At 36.1% G+C, this 19,139-nt stretch overlaps 1 protein-coding gene and 1 pseudogene across 1 annotated transcript in view; both read right to left on the bottom strand.

Moving 5' to 3' along the window:
* Positions 1-19,139, bottom strand: part of FNDC3A (fibronectin type III domain containing 3A) — a 74,078-nt gene that overhangs the window by 18,993 nt on the left and 35,946 nt on the right. Inside the window, exons 9-15 of the mRNA XM_008569923.1 lie at positions 16,403-16,456; positions 13,832-13,956; positions 12,899-13,073; positions 11,224-11,310; positions 2,512-2,650; positions 1,721-1,789; positions 334-452 (exon numbers count right to left, since the gene is read on the bottom strand). Of these exons, the coding sequence (XP_008568145.1) occupies positions 334-452; positions 1,721-1,789; positions 2,512-2,650; positions 11,224-11,310; positions 12,899-13,073; positions 13,832-13,956; positions 16,403-16,456 (768 nt within the window). The remainder of the gene's footprint in view (positions 1-333; positions 453-1,720; positions 1,790-2,511; positions 2,651-11,223; positions 11,311-12,898; positions 13,074-13,831; positions 13,957-16,402; positions 16,457-19,139) is intronic.
* LOC103588283 lies at positions 4,119-5,458 on the bottom strand (annotated as a pseudogene).

Raw genomic sequence — 19,139 nt, 5'->3', positions numbered from 1 at the left:
TTTATAGAGCAGTAAAACAGTCTAAAATTATTTTATCTCTATTTCTTCTTTGTACAGTTATTGAGCAATATCCTAAAATTTATCCTCATAAAATTATCTCCAGTGTTTTTGTATATTTGTTTTTCCAAAGGTAAACACCAACCAGGAAACACATATTCACTGAATACTTACTGGGAGCTAAAAACCATATTAGAATATTCTGGTCACTATAAAATTAACCACCCACGTTACAGAAATCACTTTTCTACATTTCAATATTTGAAGTGGCATCTGGTGATCCCATCCATTTGGCCAAACTTTAAAGAAAAAAAGGAATCTACATGTAAGCATTACCGCACTCTGTCCTCCATCACTGATGCAGTAAACTCGTAAACGATAGAAACAGCCTGGATTCAGTCGATCACAAAGATGTTCCCTGGTAGTGCCACTGTATATCATATCCCATTTGTTTCCTGTAAGATGAGGAATTGTGTTCAATCATCTGCAGGTAATGTTTAACATTTTGGTATCATGGACACGGCAGGTATCCTGGCTTCACTAAATAAGTATTTATGTAATTTGTCAGAAACAATTTAAGCTTGTTTTGAGTTTCCTGGAAATGATTAATTTTCTTTATGTGAGCAGCTTCCTAGACAAATCTGCATGGCTTTGTTGAAGTGAAATCTATCTCTGTAACTCTGTACAGACTTTGGCTTAGATTGATAATTTGCTTTTAATAAAGCAATTTAAATGTGTTTACTGGCCCAGTAATAACATTATAATAAAGAGGAGAAAGAACCAATACCATAGAAAGTTTAGTCTTAATTAAAAGACGTCCTTAGTTTTTTGTAGTGAATAGGTCATTTCATAGAAATAAAGACTGCTAAATGTGTGATTCATATTAAAGTTCGCTAGTCATAAAATTTATTACTAGAGCTAGTATAATGTGAGTTAAATTTCAGAAGATAATTTTCCTCTGATACATGTAGGTGTAAATCTAACTGAATAAACTAATCTTCAGAAGACTTTATAGTATTTAATGACTTAGTCTAAGTATACTGGGACCAAGCAACGTAAACAAATGAGAAAAAAAAATAACATGTAGGGCCGGCCCGGTGGCGCACTGGGTAAGTGCGCCGCTTGGGAAGCGCGTCGGCGCTCCCGCCCGAGGGTTCGGATCCCACATGCAGACCGGTTCCCGCTCACTGGCTGAGCGAGGCGCGGGAGCAATGCCGAGGGTTGCAATCCCGTTGCCGGTCCCCGGTCCGGTACGGGGGCAACACTGAGGGTTGCGATCCGTTGCCGGACACGGAAAAAGACAAAAGACAAAAAAAAAAAAAAAACCATGTAAATGTAATAATATAGGTGTATTATCAGTCTTACATTTGATTAACTGTATTTCTGTAGATCACAATTTAAAGTGGGTCATAACGGGCAAAATTCTAACTGCTACAAAGGAGAAAAAATCAAGGACAACCCAAGTGAAGCAAACATCTTTTTATGGTAGCCAAATGAAAAGCAAGAGGAACAAAAAGATATAATAAAAAATGTACGGCTAGCTGGTTAGCTCAGTTGGTTAGAGCACAGCCTTGTAACACCAAGGTCAGTGGTTCAGATCCCCACACCAGCTAGCCACCAAAAAAAAAAGAAAAATTAATATATACATATAAAATGTAAAGTCATGAAAAGTAGAGACAGACTGACTGGAATAAATCTACCAACTTTTAGTTGCTATTCTTACCATTAGAACCTTCTGCCATCTCCACTACATATTTATTGATGGCTGCTCCTCCACTGTCTTTCGGTGGATCTACCCAAAGAAGCAAAAGTGGTATTAGGCAAAATATATACAATGTAAAAATGACTGGAAATCTTAATAAACAGAATACCAAACTATGATTGTTTAAGAATCACCTGCAATGCTTTATTATTACTAGTACCTGTTACTCTATGCTGTTACCACCTGCTTTTCACTTAATTTACTATATTTTTCCATGTTTATAAATATGGGTCTCATAACAATTTTTAATGGCTGCATGATATCTCATTCATTTAGATTTTAAGGTTGTTTGGGATTTTTGGATATTTTATAAATACCAGCATTTTTATTGATCTGCATTCTTCAGGCAAGATCAAGCTTACATAATCTTTGTTTTCCCACTAATTAGTATATAAGCAGGTGTTTAGTAAATGTGTGTTTTAAATGAATAACTGATTTTCATTTCTCATGAGAGCCAGGATGACCCAGGTGACTTTAGCTGCAAGTTCAGTAATCTTTCATTTCACACAGTGCTGCCCCTGCTCTTGATCTTATAGTGGTTCCCAACTTCCTCCTGTATCAAATCTGAACTTAGCACATATGAGTACAAACTTTCCACAAAGAAGATCTCTAATAAATGACTACTCTCACATTTCTTATTGGATTGGCTTGAGCTAATAAATATACTCAAGTATCTTAAAAATTATGTTCCTATTCAAATTATTTTAATCAAATACAAAAGTAATAATGTATAAATATGCATAATATCTTACCCCAAGTTATTTTAAAACTGTGTGAATGTATCTTTCCTTTAACTGAAGGCTTTACAGGTACTCCTGGTTTATCAGGGCAGGTAGTAAATTCTACTACTTCACTTGGATTACTTTTACCTTCTGAGTTGTAAGCAATAACCTGTGATGAGAATACAAAGACATAATTAATATGTTTGATACCTAATGATACTGGCTTAATGAACAATGCGATGGGAGACAAATAGGTTCAATCAAAGGATAAAATATGTTTTCAGATTGTGATGGCTGTTTCTTTCAGAACTGCTTGTCTTTAATAGAGACTTGGCATATATGAAGGGTAGGCAAGTGTACTCCCCTTTTACAGTCAATCTTGGGAATACAAGTGTAAATCTACCATTCTCATACTAAACAAGAATCATCAAAGGAACAAGCTATAATCTGATGATTCTAGATGGGCTTTAGGCTTGCTTTACTTATTCTTTTTATATTCTCTCGGGGTTTAAAAAGATGCCCTCACATTCTCTGAATCTCTCTTCTTAAAAGTGTAGCCTATTCCCCTCCTTTGCGTGTACTTAAGGACTTGCTCTAAGAAACAGAATGTAGCAGTAATGACAGTGTATCTCACTTCTCTGTGGAGAAGACTATGTGGTGAAGAAAAGAGGGCTCCTGAAAACAACCATGTAAGTGAGTTTGGAAGCAGACCCTCCAGTCCCAGTCATGCCTTCAGATGATCACAACCTCATGGAGACCCTGCATCAGAACCACCCACTTAAGCTGGTCCTGAATTCCTGACCCACAGAATCCACAAGATAATAAATATTCAGTTTTTCAAACTACTAAGTTTTGGGGTACTTTGTTATGCAGCACTAGAGAAATATAATTCATATCTAGGTATTGTTATATTTGACTTTAGAAATTTAATTATACTTACATTTTTACCTTGTCTTCTCTATCATACAGGTCCTTAAGCCCAATATCAAAGCATGATTTTCTCTTCTCTAAACCTGCCCCTCCCCTCTCTGCTCTTCCCATCAGTAAAAAGCACTACTATTTATCTAGTTGCTCAAGCTAAAAGTCTAGGAGACATCCCTGATTCTTCTTTCTCTAAACCTCCACATCAATCTATTAGTTACATCCTTAAATCCTCTTCTCTGTTCTTTACAACTACTACTACCTTAGTCAAAGCCTCCTGTGTCTTTTCTGGATTACTGCAAATATACTACTAACTAGTTTCCCAGTGTGCATTCCTGTTTTCTAAATAGCAGCCAAAGCCACTTTATCATTTTTCTGTTCAGAACCCTCCAACAGGCTTCTCATCTTACTCAGAATGAAATCTAAATTCTGTATCATGGCCTAAAAGGCCCTATATGCTTTCACCCCAACTACCTTTTTATCCTCCGCTTTAGAGTCTTTCTGCTAGCAGTTATCTATTCTGCATGAAATGTTCTTTCTGCTCTTGACATGTTACTTCCTTGTTATTCAGATCTGTTTAAATGTCATTTCCAAGACTTCTTTGACTACCCAATCATTCTTTATCACCCTTCCCCTATTTTAATCCCTATATTTTTTCCCCAATGTTCAGTTTCCTTTAATGAACCTCTTCTCCCTGAAGGGTAAAGTGCAGGCAGCTAGGTGATGGCAAGAAATGTACACTTGAAGATCATGCCCTGATTGTAGGCTTTGCTCATATGCTAGAAGGCCCCCTCCCAGGAAAAGTACTCTTGAACCAGCATCTGGGTCTCCTCCTTGCCAGGATCCATTTTCTGCCATGTATATGACCTATAGTTCACCTGCCAATCTGGACTCAGCGGAAAGGCAAGCTCCTGGCCTTGGAAGATTCAGAACCCAGAAATGGAGCTGCTATTGTTGATTCCAAAGAGGATGACACTGGCAAAGGCATTCTACCTCAGCTTGTCCAGTGGCTGGAACACTCCAATGATAAGGCTGCAACTCATAAAGGTCTGGGTGAGCTCTTCACGGAAGCATTACTCAGAGTACCACAGGAACCAGCCATCTTTTTCAAAGTGTTCTCCCAAATATGGCAGTGCCACAGAGAGTATGTCTTCTTTCGAGTACTTGCGGTTAAATTCATCTAACACAAAGGTACTCTTGGGCAGGTGAGCAAAGTGGTCCTTAGCCTTGGGCTCAGTAGCTAGCGCCTGCTCACAGTCATCCATCTCTACCTCAGGAGCAGGGGCAGCTGCCTTGTTCTCCTTTTGGCTCTGCCTGTGGCTTCTGCTTCTCTTCCCATGAGCCCTTCTCTTACTGTGGGATGTCTTTTTAGGCTGGCTCTCTGCAAAATTTTTAGCATCAAAGTGGGCCATCTTCTCATACAGTTTCATCTCGCCATACAGTTTTATCTCCCCCAAGATAGCCCAGAACTGGAGCTGACTAATGTAGGTTGGCCTTGGGAACCTGGCAGAAAGAAGGCTCCTGGACCTGTTTATAGAGCCACAATAGGGTTCAGACAACTGTGATGTCAGCCAGTATCACTTGTTCATCCGTCAGAAAAGTCCTCGTCTTCAAGTGAGCATCCAGCTCCCGCAATCCAGTCCCAGGATTCACCTCACCTCCTCCTTTGCATTCTCAGTGGCCTGTTTGTTGTGATGCATGACATCTAAGATGGGGAACACCCAGGTACTGGCTGGGGCACTACGTCACTATCAGCAAAGCTCACCCACTGCACCACCAGGGCTGCTGCTTCTGGAGTACTTCCCCACAGCTCCTTATTGCTCACATAGTAGGCAATAGCATTGCTCTCAAACACAAAATCGAGCGTTACTTCAAATGCTGGAACCTTGCCAGCAGGAAATCTGTGGAGAAATCCATGGGTGCAGTTGCTTTGGCCAAAGTGGAAGTGGGGTGTTACAGAGAGTATACAGACCTGAGCCCCACTGTACTGAGCAGTGATGACGGCGTTAAAGGCCCTCCAGTTTTCAGGATATGTGTACAAGGTCCCAGCCACCATGGTGATTCTTCAGAGAAAGGGGCTTAATCTCTATTTTAATTAACCTGCATTGCACTTACCACTGATATTTGTTTGCTTGTTTACTATCTACTCCCCCCACTAGAATATTAGCTGTTTTGATCACTGTTTTATTCTTAATGTTTAGAACTCTGCTTAGCATACAGTAGATGCTCAACAATTACTGGCTGAATAAATGACTCACAGATGGGGACTCTGGCTTTATAGACAAGAATCTGAGTAAATCTACCACCCCAAATAACTGACACAGCCTTTAAGAACTCAGTAAAATTCAGTCCAATTGTTCAGTTTTCCTCAGGCTTCCTCAGTCCTCTCACATTTTCAGATGGATTTTTCAGGATGTTTTCTCACTCTGCTGCTTTACAAATGAGACTACAAAGGAGTTTAAAACACTTCTCAGTGTTGTGCACAGAATCTACTTAAGCCTTATGACTAGAGAAATCTTTAAAACAAGAACGGTCTCCCTAAAAACCATGAATATTCATTTAATTATGTTTTTAAGGCTGTAAGTTTCAGCATTGCCTCCTTTTACTGTAGAGTAGCTTCTTCAGTTAGCCATACAGGTAATTAAAGGTATAAAGTCATAAAGATAATCTTTTTCTCCTTCAAATTTTACAAATAATCAAAACATTCATTTAGTGCCCACCACATAGGGAGCACTATGCCAGAAATTGTAGGTGTGATGCACTCCTTACCTTCAGGGAGTTTAGAATCTTTATGGAGAAGACAGGCACTGTACATATATTGAAAGAATTGGGCAGGAGAAAAAGATTACTAAGGCCTGGAATGGTTCAGGAAGGCTTTGAAAAGGCAAATTCAAGTGATGTAGGGTCTTCTTGGACATTAGTAAGGACCCGAAAAGCTTGGGTAAGAGAAAGGATAGAAAATTGCAAGCAGAAGAGCAGAACTGAATAGTAAACAGTGAGCGCGTCTCAGGGAAGGATGAATAGTTAACCAATCTGGTAAGGTAGCCAGTTCAAATAAGGAGTGAAAGGCAGTAAGTTTAAAAAACAAAATGGGAGTATAATGAACCTTATATCAAACTAAGGAAATTGTTCCTTAGAGGGAAAGCTATTTTTCAGAAAGATTAATCTAGGCATACAACAGAACTTGGATTGAAAGGTGAGAGAAGAGCCTGAAAGCAGTTATATACAGAACGTGTTTGGAGATTTGGTATTCTTCAGGACAGAAATGACAGCTGATCAAAGGTAAAGAGATGATACATCTAAGAGAGAGAGGGATATGCCAAGAAGAGCTAGGAATTTAGCTAGTGCACACTCAGACTAGGGCAGAGGAAAAAGGAAGACATCATAAAATGACAGTAGACAAGATGAGAGGTAGGAAGGGAACATGAATATGTATTGTCATTGATGCTGATGTATAAGTGAATTTCAAGAATGGAACATAAGAGAAGTTGATGGATCCAGATACTGTTCTCTCTACGTATGAAAAGGCCTCAAAAACAAGGAACAAGATGAAGTGAAAGTATCTAAAGGTTACTAGCTCAAGTCGCTCAGACCTTGACTTTTAGAAGCCTTGCTACTTAAAAAACTATTTTTCAGAAAACTCAGGAAAGAAGGCATCGGTTTTCCAGTGGCCCAGAGTTACAGGGACTGGCCACTAGCCTCTGAAACCTCTCATTGTTTTGTTTTTTAAAATTTGGACACCAGCCTCCAGTGAACCATCTGATGGAATCAGAACTGTTTGGTTATCACTCTCAATTTGAAATGATTTTAAGAATTTTGAATGCTTGGCTATGCTTTAAAATTTTATTTTCATTCTTGTTCTGTCCTTTAAATTTTTTCATTGTTCTAATTTTGTTTTAGTATTTTGAGTATCCTAAGATTGTCCTCAGTCCAGAACCTAGAATTCTAGCATTTGGTAAACTTGGTCATATCAGCAGTTCATTTTTTGTTAATCATATTCTTATTGTTTCTTAAGAACAATATTATGCTATCTAGTTATTACTTCCTGGATTATGATATTTTTAATATCTTAATATTCTAGTGTTTTGCTTAGTGTTTTAAGATTTCTTTTTTTTTTTTTTTTTTTTTTTTTTTGTATTTCTGTAAACAATGCCATTGGGATTGCTTTGAATCTGTAGATGGCTTTGGCGAGTATGGACATTTTAACAATATTAAGTCTTCCATTCTATAAACACAGGATGTCGTTTATTTGTGTCTTTAATTTCTCTCAGCAATGTTTTGTAGTTTTCAGTGTACAAGTCTTTCACCTCTGTGATGGTTAAATTAGGTGTTGACTTGACTGGACGGCGGGAGTGCCGCCGTGCTCCTAAGTGGCGCACTGTAGCAGTGCGCCACCGGGCCGCCCTTAAGATTTCTTTAAGGTATTAATATTTTATTTTGATATGACTGTTTGAAAGAAGAATGCAATGTCAAGCTAGAAAAGGAAGACTGAGACATGACAATGGGATTTAATAATTCCAACTCCCCACCCCCGACCCCCAGCTGGGCCCCTAGCACATGGGAGATTTAAAACAAATGTCTGAGCTCCTAGAACTTCATACAGGCATCACTTTCTATTTCTTGGCTTTTTTTTTCTCCTCCAGGTCAGTGGTTCTCAAATTTCAGCAATCATCAGAATTACCTGGAAGGTCTGCTACAACACAGATTGCCAGGCCTCACCCCCAGAATTTCTGATTTAGTAGATGGTGAATGGGGTCAGAGAATTTACATTTCTTGTAAGTTCCCAGGTGATGGAGACAGAATGGACTGGTGACCATTTTGAGAACTACTCCTCTAGATCTTATCACTATTTTATTTTTTAAATTAAATAAACCAATATATAGCGCTCTCCTATAACCCAGTGATGTGTAAAGAGTTGGCTTCAGGATGTAAAGTTCCTGTTATTTGGGAGTGCTTTTTGGAACAGTCTACTGTCTCCTTGGAGATTCTGATTGTATACTTCCGTTCCCCTGCAATTTCAGAAGGACTCCCACAGTGAAACATAGTTTTAAACAGAAATTTGGTAGATCAGTAAGGAATTTAACACACATTTGTTTATGTGTGTGCATTTCAGTCCCTATATGGCAATAACACCATGGTGTTGCATGGTAAAATCCCAAGAATATTAATAAACATAGCAAATTATAAAAACACTAACAACTTCCTCTTTAGAATTTGTGTATAATAATCATTACTGAAGCAAAAATACAATCCAAAATTATCATAACAGGAAAACTGGGAAAAGCATGCGTACTTCTCAGGTATTTTATGTCTTGTAGATATAAAAACTTGCAAATTAAAATGACCCAGAGTTATAAAAAGTTTTAAAAATGAAACTAATAGTATAAAACAAAGCATAACAAATACAATTATTATGCACTACATAATTAAATTTCCATTATTAAAAATTTCTTTCTGAGGTTCTCAAGGAGTAATAAAATTTATCTTTGCTTTTTAATAGCAAAAAAATTACAGTGATTCTATCATTTATTTGAAATAATTTAATTAAAGAAGCAGTGGTAGGAGAATTTAAATATTGACTCTATCAACTAATACACATCCTGTTACAGTCTTCAGAAAACTTCACAAATATTTAGGCTGGCTTATCCAGAAATGTTTCAAATTTTGAATTTTTTCAAGTTTTGAAATATTTGCAGACACTTAACTCATTGAGCATACCTAATGTGAAAATGTGAAATCTGAAATCCTCTTTTGAGCATCATGTTGGTGTTCAAAAAGTTTCAGATTTTGATATATTAACTAATTCAATTGCTGCCCACCAAGAAATAGCCATATATATATATACTGAGCAAGTCAGAGTCAAAATATATCTTAGGATAATACTATACTAGGAAAGACAGAGAATTTCAGGAGTTTCCACAGTAGAATCTTCAAAGCTTGCCACTGCCTTAAGTGAGTACCAATGATTACACAGAGTATCCCTGCCATACGTGAGCAAGAGTGACATGTAGTCTTCCCACCCTCTTCCTGGAATCATTCAATCCAGAAGCCAATACGTGGGCTGAGCAAGGTAAGCGTCGGGTGATAGGAGTGGCTTAGGTGGAGGCAACAGCATGTGCCTAATAGAAACTCAAGCACCCTGGAGAGGACTTTAGGGAAGAGTATGGGGGGGCAGGGGTGGGTTCGACCCATTAAGTAAATATACTGAACCTAACAGGCAAAGATTTCCCTGATGATGAAGGAAGTTACATATAAGGAAAGGGAGAAAACTAGAATTAACCTGTAGCACTGGATTAGAATTGTAGTATTTGGTGTGAACCCATGGTTTACATATATACAGAAATACAGATGTAACTGTATGTGCATGTAAACTGTGTATATATATGTGTACACATTTATATAGTCATGCGTTACTGAATGATGGGGTTACTTTCTGAGAAATTCATCCTTAGGTGATTTCATTGTCGTGCAAACATCACAGAAAGCACTTACACAAACCTAGATGGTACAGCCGACTACATACCTAGGTTTCAAACCTGTACAGTATGTTACTACACTGAATAGGCGATTGTAACCCAATTGTAAGTATTTGTGTAAACACATCTAAACATAGAAAAGTACACTAAAAATACTGCAGCACAGATTTGTTTACACCAGCATCACCAGAGACATGTGAGTAATGCATTGCATTACGACCACTAGGCAACAGGAATTTTCCAGTTCCATTATAACCTTATGGGACCTACTTCATATAAGTGGTCCATCACTGACTGAAACATCATTATGCAGAGCATGATTGTATATATAAATATTTATATGTAAACAAAACATATACATACATATGATTTCTAGTTCTGTCCACTGAGAAAGTGCCCAGGAGCAGTAAAATCTGTATGGCAATTAAGTACAGTTAGTACCCAGATCTTGACTTCTAAATACCACTGTCCACGAAAAGGACCCATGTGCTTTCAGAAACCACTAATTCCAGAGTTGAAGAAGGGAAAATATAACATGAAACTGGAGTATCTTGTGCCATAAAGGAAGGGCTCAAAGAATGATGAGGGGATATGTCAAAAAGATTCAGAAGCCAGCTTGCAGGGGGTCCCAAATCTGGGACAATTTGAATCTCACAATAACCATAGTAACAGAAAATAGCATTGAAAAAAAGAAATTAATGAATTCATACTGATATAAATAGGGAGAAAAGAACATCTTTCTTCCTTTACATTATAATGCCAACTAATGAAAGTAGAAGGAATGATAAAATTAAAATAATACCACTTGGCAACATTAATTATAATAATTGCTTCAGGCAAGAATCATCACAGGTATTAAACCTATGGATGAAAGTTTGATGAGGAATAAGACGCTTACACAGTACATAGTATTTACAAAATACTTATTAATTACAAAAGGAAAAAGAATAACTTTACAGTGAAGAAACACACTAGACAGACATCACCTTTATCAAGTGACTATCAGCAATGGAACAAACTGAAATTGTGCACCACTTGATAGGATGCACTGACAGAAATACAGCATTACTTTTTGTGATATCCCTACTAAAAAGTGTACTCTGAGTATAATCCAAGAACATCCATATTTTAAAAGATGTTTGTTCACATTATGCAAATAAGAGGTCCATAAAACATTTAAACTGGTTTTAAATTTAAATATATAAAGTTTAAGAAGCACTGTTAGATAATAAGAAAGTGAACAAAATTATTTAAGATTTAAAATCAAAGAGTAAAATATGTACTTGGCTTTAAACAAAAAGAACAGTAAGAACAAGAAAATCTTTTAAGGGCTTTCAAAGTTTACCTTAAATTTATACTTTGTACTACGTCTGAGATTTTTCACTGTGTAAGCAAGATCTTCTCCATCATATTTAGGCTTAAAACCATATCCCTGAAAAGGGAAAACAAAGTCTTTTAGATGTCCAACAGCAGAAATATGGGGAATAACAAATATGTGAAAAGACCCAGGTTCCTCTTTATCTTCTAAGTGTAATGTGATTAATGCTGTTGAGTGTAATCCTCACCTTGATGCTTCTGTCTTGAGTGGATGGACCCAGAAATGCTACTGAACATTTGTAGGAGAATGAAGGAGACCACTTATTCTCAGTAAATATAGTAGCCAAGAGAAGATCTTTGTATTGAGGGAAGAGTGAGAAGAGATGGAGCCAACAGTAACTTCATCATCATCATCAGTGAGTTGTCCCAAGAACAGGTATTTCCCAGAGAGATGTTTCAACAGCTAAACAGAACTGTAACTAGTTAAAATATTTAACTTGCCCTGAACACATAGTTGTGTTTAGGTGAATAAACGAATGGCTGATTGATTGTGCTGGCAGGTGAGGATGTCACTTAGGCTTGGGAATACTATTTTTAGCCCGGTAACAGTGATTTACTACTTTCCCATTTTTAAAAATTTTTAAAATTGAGATATAGTTCACATAACATAAAATTCACCATTTTAAAGTATAAAATTCAATGGTTTATAGTATATTCACAAATTTGTGCAACCCTTACCTAATTCCTAATTCCAGAATAAAGCCTATAGTTTTTAGTTAGCACTCACCTCCCACCTCCTCCTATCTATTAATATACTTTTGTCTTTACAGATTTGTCTATATCCATATAACTGGAATCATATAATATGTGGTCTTCTGTGACTGGGTTATTTTTCTTAGTATAATTTTTCAAGGTTCACTCATATTTTGGCACGTATTGGTACTCTACTCTTTTTTATGGCTGAATAATATTCCATTGTATGTATATAACACACATGGTTTATCCATTTATCCACTGACAGACATTTGGGTTGTTTCCACTTTTTGGCTATTGTGAATAATGCTGTTATAAACAGCTGTGTACAAACTTTGTTTTTGAACATGTGTTTTTAATTCTCCTGGGTATATACCCAGAGTGGACCAATGCTATTTCTGACCCATATTGCTCAAAAGTAGCTCTGAAAAGCTATGGAACTATACAGAAATAATAGAAGACACTATAATTCTTGGTCAGTTAGAGTCTAGTTCATAGGAGATGAGTAACTAGATTCAGGCTACACACCACAGTCTCATGAGAGACTCTTAAAATCTTCTGTGGCACATTGGGAAGCGCTGTATGAACACAGTTGCAGAAGGCAGACACAATATTTCCTCACCTTCACAGCTACTTAGTCTACAAGGCTGTGTTCCCCTCTATTCCCCCCCCCCAACAGATATATTTAATGTGTAGTATATGTTGTTCCCAGGCACAGACAGACATACAAACACACACAGAAACAAACCCCTTTCTATATACCAAGACAACAAATGACTGAGTTCTCCGTCACTCCCAATCCCTCCCAAACAATAGCCAACCAAGGCTTGAAAGGACTTGGGGGAAGGTGCTAATAGCTAATTACTGTGGCACTGTTTATTGTATTAGGATTAATGTCACACTAAAATGTGGCACTGAATACCCTATTTAAAATATATATTCATACTTACTGAAGTTTCTTCCTCCATCTCTAAAATGTAAGAAATTCCTTCATCTGATGGTGTTCCTGACGGTTTACTCCATTGTAAGGATAACCAAGTAACTCCAGCCTTAGTTAATGTAGGACTTGCTGGCATAGAAGGGGCACAGCCTGAGGTGTAATATAAAACTTCTTCACTAAAACCACTGTTGAAACAAATGGTTTTTAAGAAGAGATGAAAAAAAATTATTTTTACAGATAACAAACAAGTTTTTGAGAAATGACATTTTTTGAAAATGACATAATTTTTTATAACAGATTATAATCCAAATAATAGGGCTTGGATTTGATAATATTTTTATGGTAACCAGGTCAGATACCAAAAAGTTAAGTCTTTTTAGAATCAATTTTGTTCAGATTTTTAAGCCTTTATATCTTAATTTATCCAATCAGTGAAAAAATATACGTATTGCCTTAAAGAAAAGGTATATATACTCTTCTATTGGTAAAAATGTTTACCTTTTAAACACACTTTCATAAAATTCCTGTTACATGAAATAGAAAATAAATTCTCAGTTGTGTAATTAACTCTACCTGGCCCCATAAAGGTGAAAAGAGATACCTCCAGAATAAGAATAATTTCAATATGACTCTTGAAAGGCACTTAGCTTTTCTATCCTTTTGATTCTATTTAAATCAGGGATCTTACGTGTTCTTAGAACTCACCAGACTTTAAACAAAATAATGAAATCAATAGAAAACTTCTTGGTCCCATATAAAAATTTAATTTATATTTGAAAATCTTGATCAAGTTGTTAGTTTTAATCTTTGCTGTGGTCCCTATGTTAACTAAGACATTTTCTGATAGCTTTTGCTAGGCTAGTAACACTTCTTAACTATATTAACAAATAAAGTTGACTGGATAATCTAAAATATCAACATTATTTTATAAAATGTATCTTACCTTGTACCATAGTCATTTTTGGCTGATAGTCTAAATTTACAACCCATTGCTGGTGACAGTTTAGTAATTTTAAATTGCTTCTGTAAGCCCAAGTAACACTGACAAAATTCTCCATTTCCTTTTCCCTACAAGAAATGACTGATTATTATATATCATGTACATTTTACTTAAAAAGACAAATTCACAGCAATTCCTTCTTGATAGACAGTTACCTATTAGCTACTCCACATTAAAAGTCATGGATCTTAAAAGAAGGTTGAGATATGGCACATCTTTTATATCGATATATGAGTAGTTCATCAAATGCAGAATTCAAAAACAGGAGAGTAGGTATCTTTGTATAGCCTCTTGAATTAAGTATCGAATTTTATTTTATTTATTTATTTTCCTTTAAATTTTTATTTTGTCGATATACAATGTGGTTGATTATTATGGCCCATCACCGAAACCCCCCTCCCTCCTCCCTCTCCCCGCTCCCACCCAACAATGTCCTTTCCGTTTGCTTGTTGTAACAACTTAAAAAAATTGTAGTTGTTATATCTTCTCAACCCCCCCCCCCCCCCCCGAAGGTATCGAATTTTAGCTGATGCTAAACCTCAGGCCTTAATAAAAAAAACTCTTTCTAGGTACTGATCCCACAATCTCCACAGAAGACTGGTAGTGGTGGAAACAGGGCAATCTTTGATATGGACAATTGGCAGCTTTCCTCAATCTATGGAAAGTTCTATGCAAAGTTTTAAGAAAATATCCTTACACATCCCCAAACCTCCACCTCAATAGCTGCTAAGCTCTTTTAAAATAACGATTTTAAGCTGCTACTGCTTAATTTAGCATTGAAAAAGTCCTAGTAGAGGCAAAAGCCCAATTACACACAATAAGAAGTGAGAGAGAAAAGTCAGGACAGCTTAGGACAAGTAAAGAGTTTTAGAAATTTAGGGTGCTAAATAAAACAGACAAGTTTCTCATTCTCCATCCATTTCTCTCTATTGTGTTGGTAGAGGTGAAGGGTGGTTAGGATGACTTTTGCTTCAAAGAAAAACTTTAGTCTGCATTTGGCTGCTTTAATGAACTCTCTTATTAGTTTAAATAATATTTAGTTGATTCTACTGAACAATCTAAGTAGAAAAGTCATATCATCTCTAAATAATCTCTAAATAATGATTAATTTTGTCCTCCTGCCCAGACACCATGGCTGGACCTCTTGTTTCAGTGTCAAGTCATACTATCTTGACTATAATTTCCTGAATAATGTTAAATAAAAGTGGGGATAATTGCCAATTTTGAATAGTTTCTGCTTTAAATAGAAATGTCTTTATTGTTTAGTGAAGATAGAAAATAACTATCAAATAAGGTATTACATTTCTATTCCTAATTTGCCTAGAGTTTTAACTGGGATGGGTGCTTAATTTTATCAAATACCGTCTCTTAATTTATCAATATGATATGATTTTTCTTTTATATTAATATGATATAGTAATAGAGTTTTAAATTCTGAATTCTCTTAGAACTTCTGGAATAAAACCTACTTGGTTGTGCTTTATTATTCTTTTAATATACTGCTGAATTCCCAAATTACCAATTTCTTCTACTCCTTCTGGCTCCTCTTCTTAGCTTATTGTAAGCAGCAGGGCAGGATAGAACAAGATAACTGACAACAAAAGACTGTACTGAACTATAAAAGCCCGCTATGCTTGCTGTGGTTGGCTGAATAACGGCCCCCAAAGATATCCAGGTCCTAATCCCTTAAAAATGTGAATGTTACCTTATATGCTGACAGGACTATATACAATGTGACTAAATTAAGGATCTTGATATGGGAGATAATCGTGGATTTTCTGGGTGGACCTTAAATGGAATCACAATTGTTTTTATAAGAGGGAGACAGGAGGATTTGAAAGCAGAAGAGAAAGAAAGTGATGTGACAACAGAAGCAGGGGGAGAAAAAACAATGTGACATAGTCATGAACCAAGTCATGAGGACAGTCTACAGAAGCTGGTCAAGGCAAGGAAACAGATTCTCCCCCAAAGCCCTCTAAGGGAGCATGGCCATGCTGATACCCTGATCTTGGCCCAATGAAATCCATTTTGGATTTCTGGCCTCCAGAACTGTAAGAGAATAAATGTGTTGTTTTATGTCATCAGATTTGTGGTAATTTGTCATAGCAGCCACAGGATATGAATATACTTACTTGCCTTTAAGGCTGATGTGAAAGAAAAAAAGTTCCTTCACCAATGCAATTCCCCAAGTGACAGTTTTGATGGTGGTTTAGTTGAAAAAGACAAAACACTGGAAGGTTCAGTCAGTGATGTTTTCTAAGAACACCATCGATCCACTCATGCACTACGCAAAAGCATTCACATTTTCTTGTTTTTGTTTTTTGGTGGCTGGCTGGTACAGGGATCAAACCCTGGATCTTGGTGTTATCAGTACCACACTCTAACCAACTGAATCAGCCAGCCCTCATATTGTTTTTGAAAGGGGAAAAAACTTAATTATTAAAACAAAAAAGTTATTTCTACATGAAAATATGCACATAATTTTAACCACTTAAAAAGATTCAATTTACTTACCTCATCCCATTCTAAAGTAAAGCTTTGGATTTTAGAACCATTGTCACTAGGTGCCTAAAACAAACACCAAAAAAACCAAACAAAATGAATAAAAATTAGTACTGCCATAATGATATTGTGATGATCTAATCTAAGGAATCTATTTCATGTTGCTGATGTTCTCTGTGACTTGGTTCTGGAAAAATATGCACAGGAATTACAGAAATACATGTATTGTATATTCTACAATCCTCTTAAATGTAAGGAAAGAAAACAAAGCAAGAGACTACTCAAGTTTTTCTGAACACTGAACAATCTCTTTTACCAAGAACTATCTTAACTTTTATAATTGTTTAAGAAAATCACTTTGCCTTTCTTTTAGGTCTTATCAGCTTTAAGCTCATAGAATCAATCCTATCTTTTTAATTAAAACTCACCTTACAATCTAAATGGAATACTGTGTAATATATCAAAGACTGAAGAACTAAGGTGCTGAAAGGAACTGAGAGGGCACATTGTCTGCATCCCTGCTTTTACACTCCATGTACTGATTACCTGAGACTGCTGACTCAGTAACCTGTTCATCTTTAGGGGTGAACAATGCAGTCTCCCTTGGCATTTTATTTCAGTATTTAATCACTCTTGAGATTAAGAATTTCACCCTTATTTCTAACTGGGGTTTCTTCCTCCAATTTCAACTCATTTCCTCTCCACGGAACAAATGATTACCCCGTCCTCATTGTAACTTCACATATTTGAAGACAACTAACTTTATGACTCCTTTTGTTAAAATTAAACAATTTTAACTTTTGATTAAAAAAATTTTTCCCCCTTGTTGTGTTTATTTAATTTTAACTTTTGAAATAGTCCTGCAGAGAACTTATTTCCATGATTTTCTGGACTCTGTCCAGTTATTATGTAATGGTGCTAACTATGTAAATAGCAATTGAGGATCATTAAGTTTTTAATAAAGTCTTTTACAACATGGAAGTCTAAATTATTTGTTGAACACTAACAGAAATGTAAAAGTCCAACTTCAGTCAGCTTTGTCATCGCGCACCGACAATTCTAAACAATATCAGTTGATAAAATACTTCTCTCAAGTGCCAATCCATGCCACTGTTCTCATCCTATGTTTACCCCCATAGGAATACTTTTAGATTTTGTGAGGCAGAAGAGCCAAAGGACCAGATATTCAAGTCACTAAATTATTCTAAGCGAGTTTTCGTCCTCTTTAAAATTCTTTTTCTTTTGTTCTTTTTTATGGGCTGCCCAGTATAGGGATCTGAATGCTTGACCTTTGTGTTACAAGGCTGAACTCTAACCAACTGTGCTAACTAGCCAACCCTTCTTCATCTTTAAAATTAAATAATAAAAATAGTAGTTATGTTTTTATGTTCTAGTCATTGTGTTATAGGCAATAAAGATACTATCTGTTTCATCCTCCCAACCACTCTAAAGTATATAATATTATCTCCAATAACAGTAACAATGACATCTCTTTTTCCAACCATGCTGATTACTGTGTGTGTACACAGGACCATTTCTAGAAGGGTCTAGGCCTGGGCAAATGTGTGGGCAACTTGAAGACGTAGCACTACCTACATCTTTTATAATAGGGCTATTGGGATATTGTTAAAGGCAATAATTTCAAAGCTGAATTTTAATTATTTTCGGAATAAAGAACTGTTAACTATAGAAATTCTAACCTACATGAATGACACTAAGCTGCTGCCCCCCAACTGCCCTTCTAAAGGAAAGGGCCTGAGTGTATTCATAAGTAAAATGCTACTGTAGTGACATAAAATTAGCCATACATTTTATCACATATAAAAATGTTTATATACCCATAATTGTTTGACTTACATGTGCTAACAGTACTTTTTAACTATAAAAGCATCTAGTATCTTCAGAACTAGGGACGAACAAGCTACTGAGCAAGTAGTAAGCCCCAAATTTTCAAAACCTTTCAGAAGGAAAGCTAGCCCTGACTTTGGCTTTTGAGGTAAGAGTAGATAATTAAATTGACACAGCCAAGTGTGGGACAATCCATTTCCTTTCTCTAGGACTTTTGAATGTCCTGCTGGATGTCCACATATGTGTTTATAATTATCAGAGCCTCAAACTATACCTATACTTTACAGGTATTTTTTGTACAGTTGTATCAAACACTAAATTTTCCCAAAATGCAACTACTGTGCAATTTGGGTAAGATTGTATTTAATTTTCTTCAGAAATTTACCAAAACCTGTATACCACTTTAGAAAATCATGTCACCAGTGGCAATGCTGTCTGTGGTATTTGAATTACCAGTTGTACGTACGGTGTCTGTCCACTCCATTATATCTTCTTGTGGAGCTGGGCCCAAATACATACATTAAAATACTTATTATCCCATTAAGAATAGCTTTATTCTTCCTTTAAGGCATCATATTGATATTTTTAAAACCATGAATCTAGTTAAGATATTATGATTAATTTTAGAAAAAATTCAGAATATAAAGGCATCAATATAAAATATTATGAAAAGGAGTAGTGGGTTGAGAATCACTGTTGCAAATCTCAATGTCATCACATGCAATATAGTAAGGACTGCTAATTATAAATCAATTTGTTTGCTATACTTATACATAATAAAAAATACATGAGCGTTATTTTAAATATATTAAGTAGGCATTTGTTTCTTAAATGTAAAAAGCAAGAGCAAGTTAGTTAGCTCAAAGCTCTTCTTGTCTCCAGAAACAACTGAAATTTAATA

Source organism: Galeopterus variegatus, unplaced genomic scaffold (genome assembly GCF_000696425.1).
Source record: "Galeopterus variegatus unplaced genomic scaffold, G_variegatus-3.0.2 Scaffold545, whole genome shotgun sequence".
NCBI lineage: Eukaryota > Metazoa > Chordata > Mammalia > Dermoptera > Cynocephalidae > Galeopterus > Galeopterus variegatus.
Note: the sequence above shows the minus strand (reverse complement) of the source record. Positions and strands in the feature narration are given on the sequence as shown.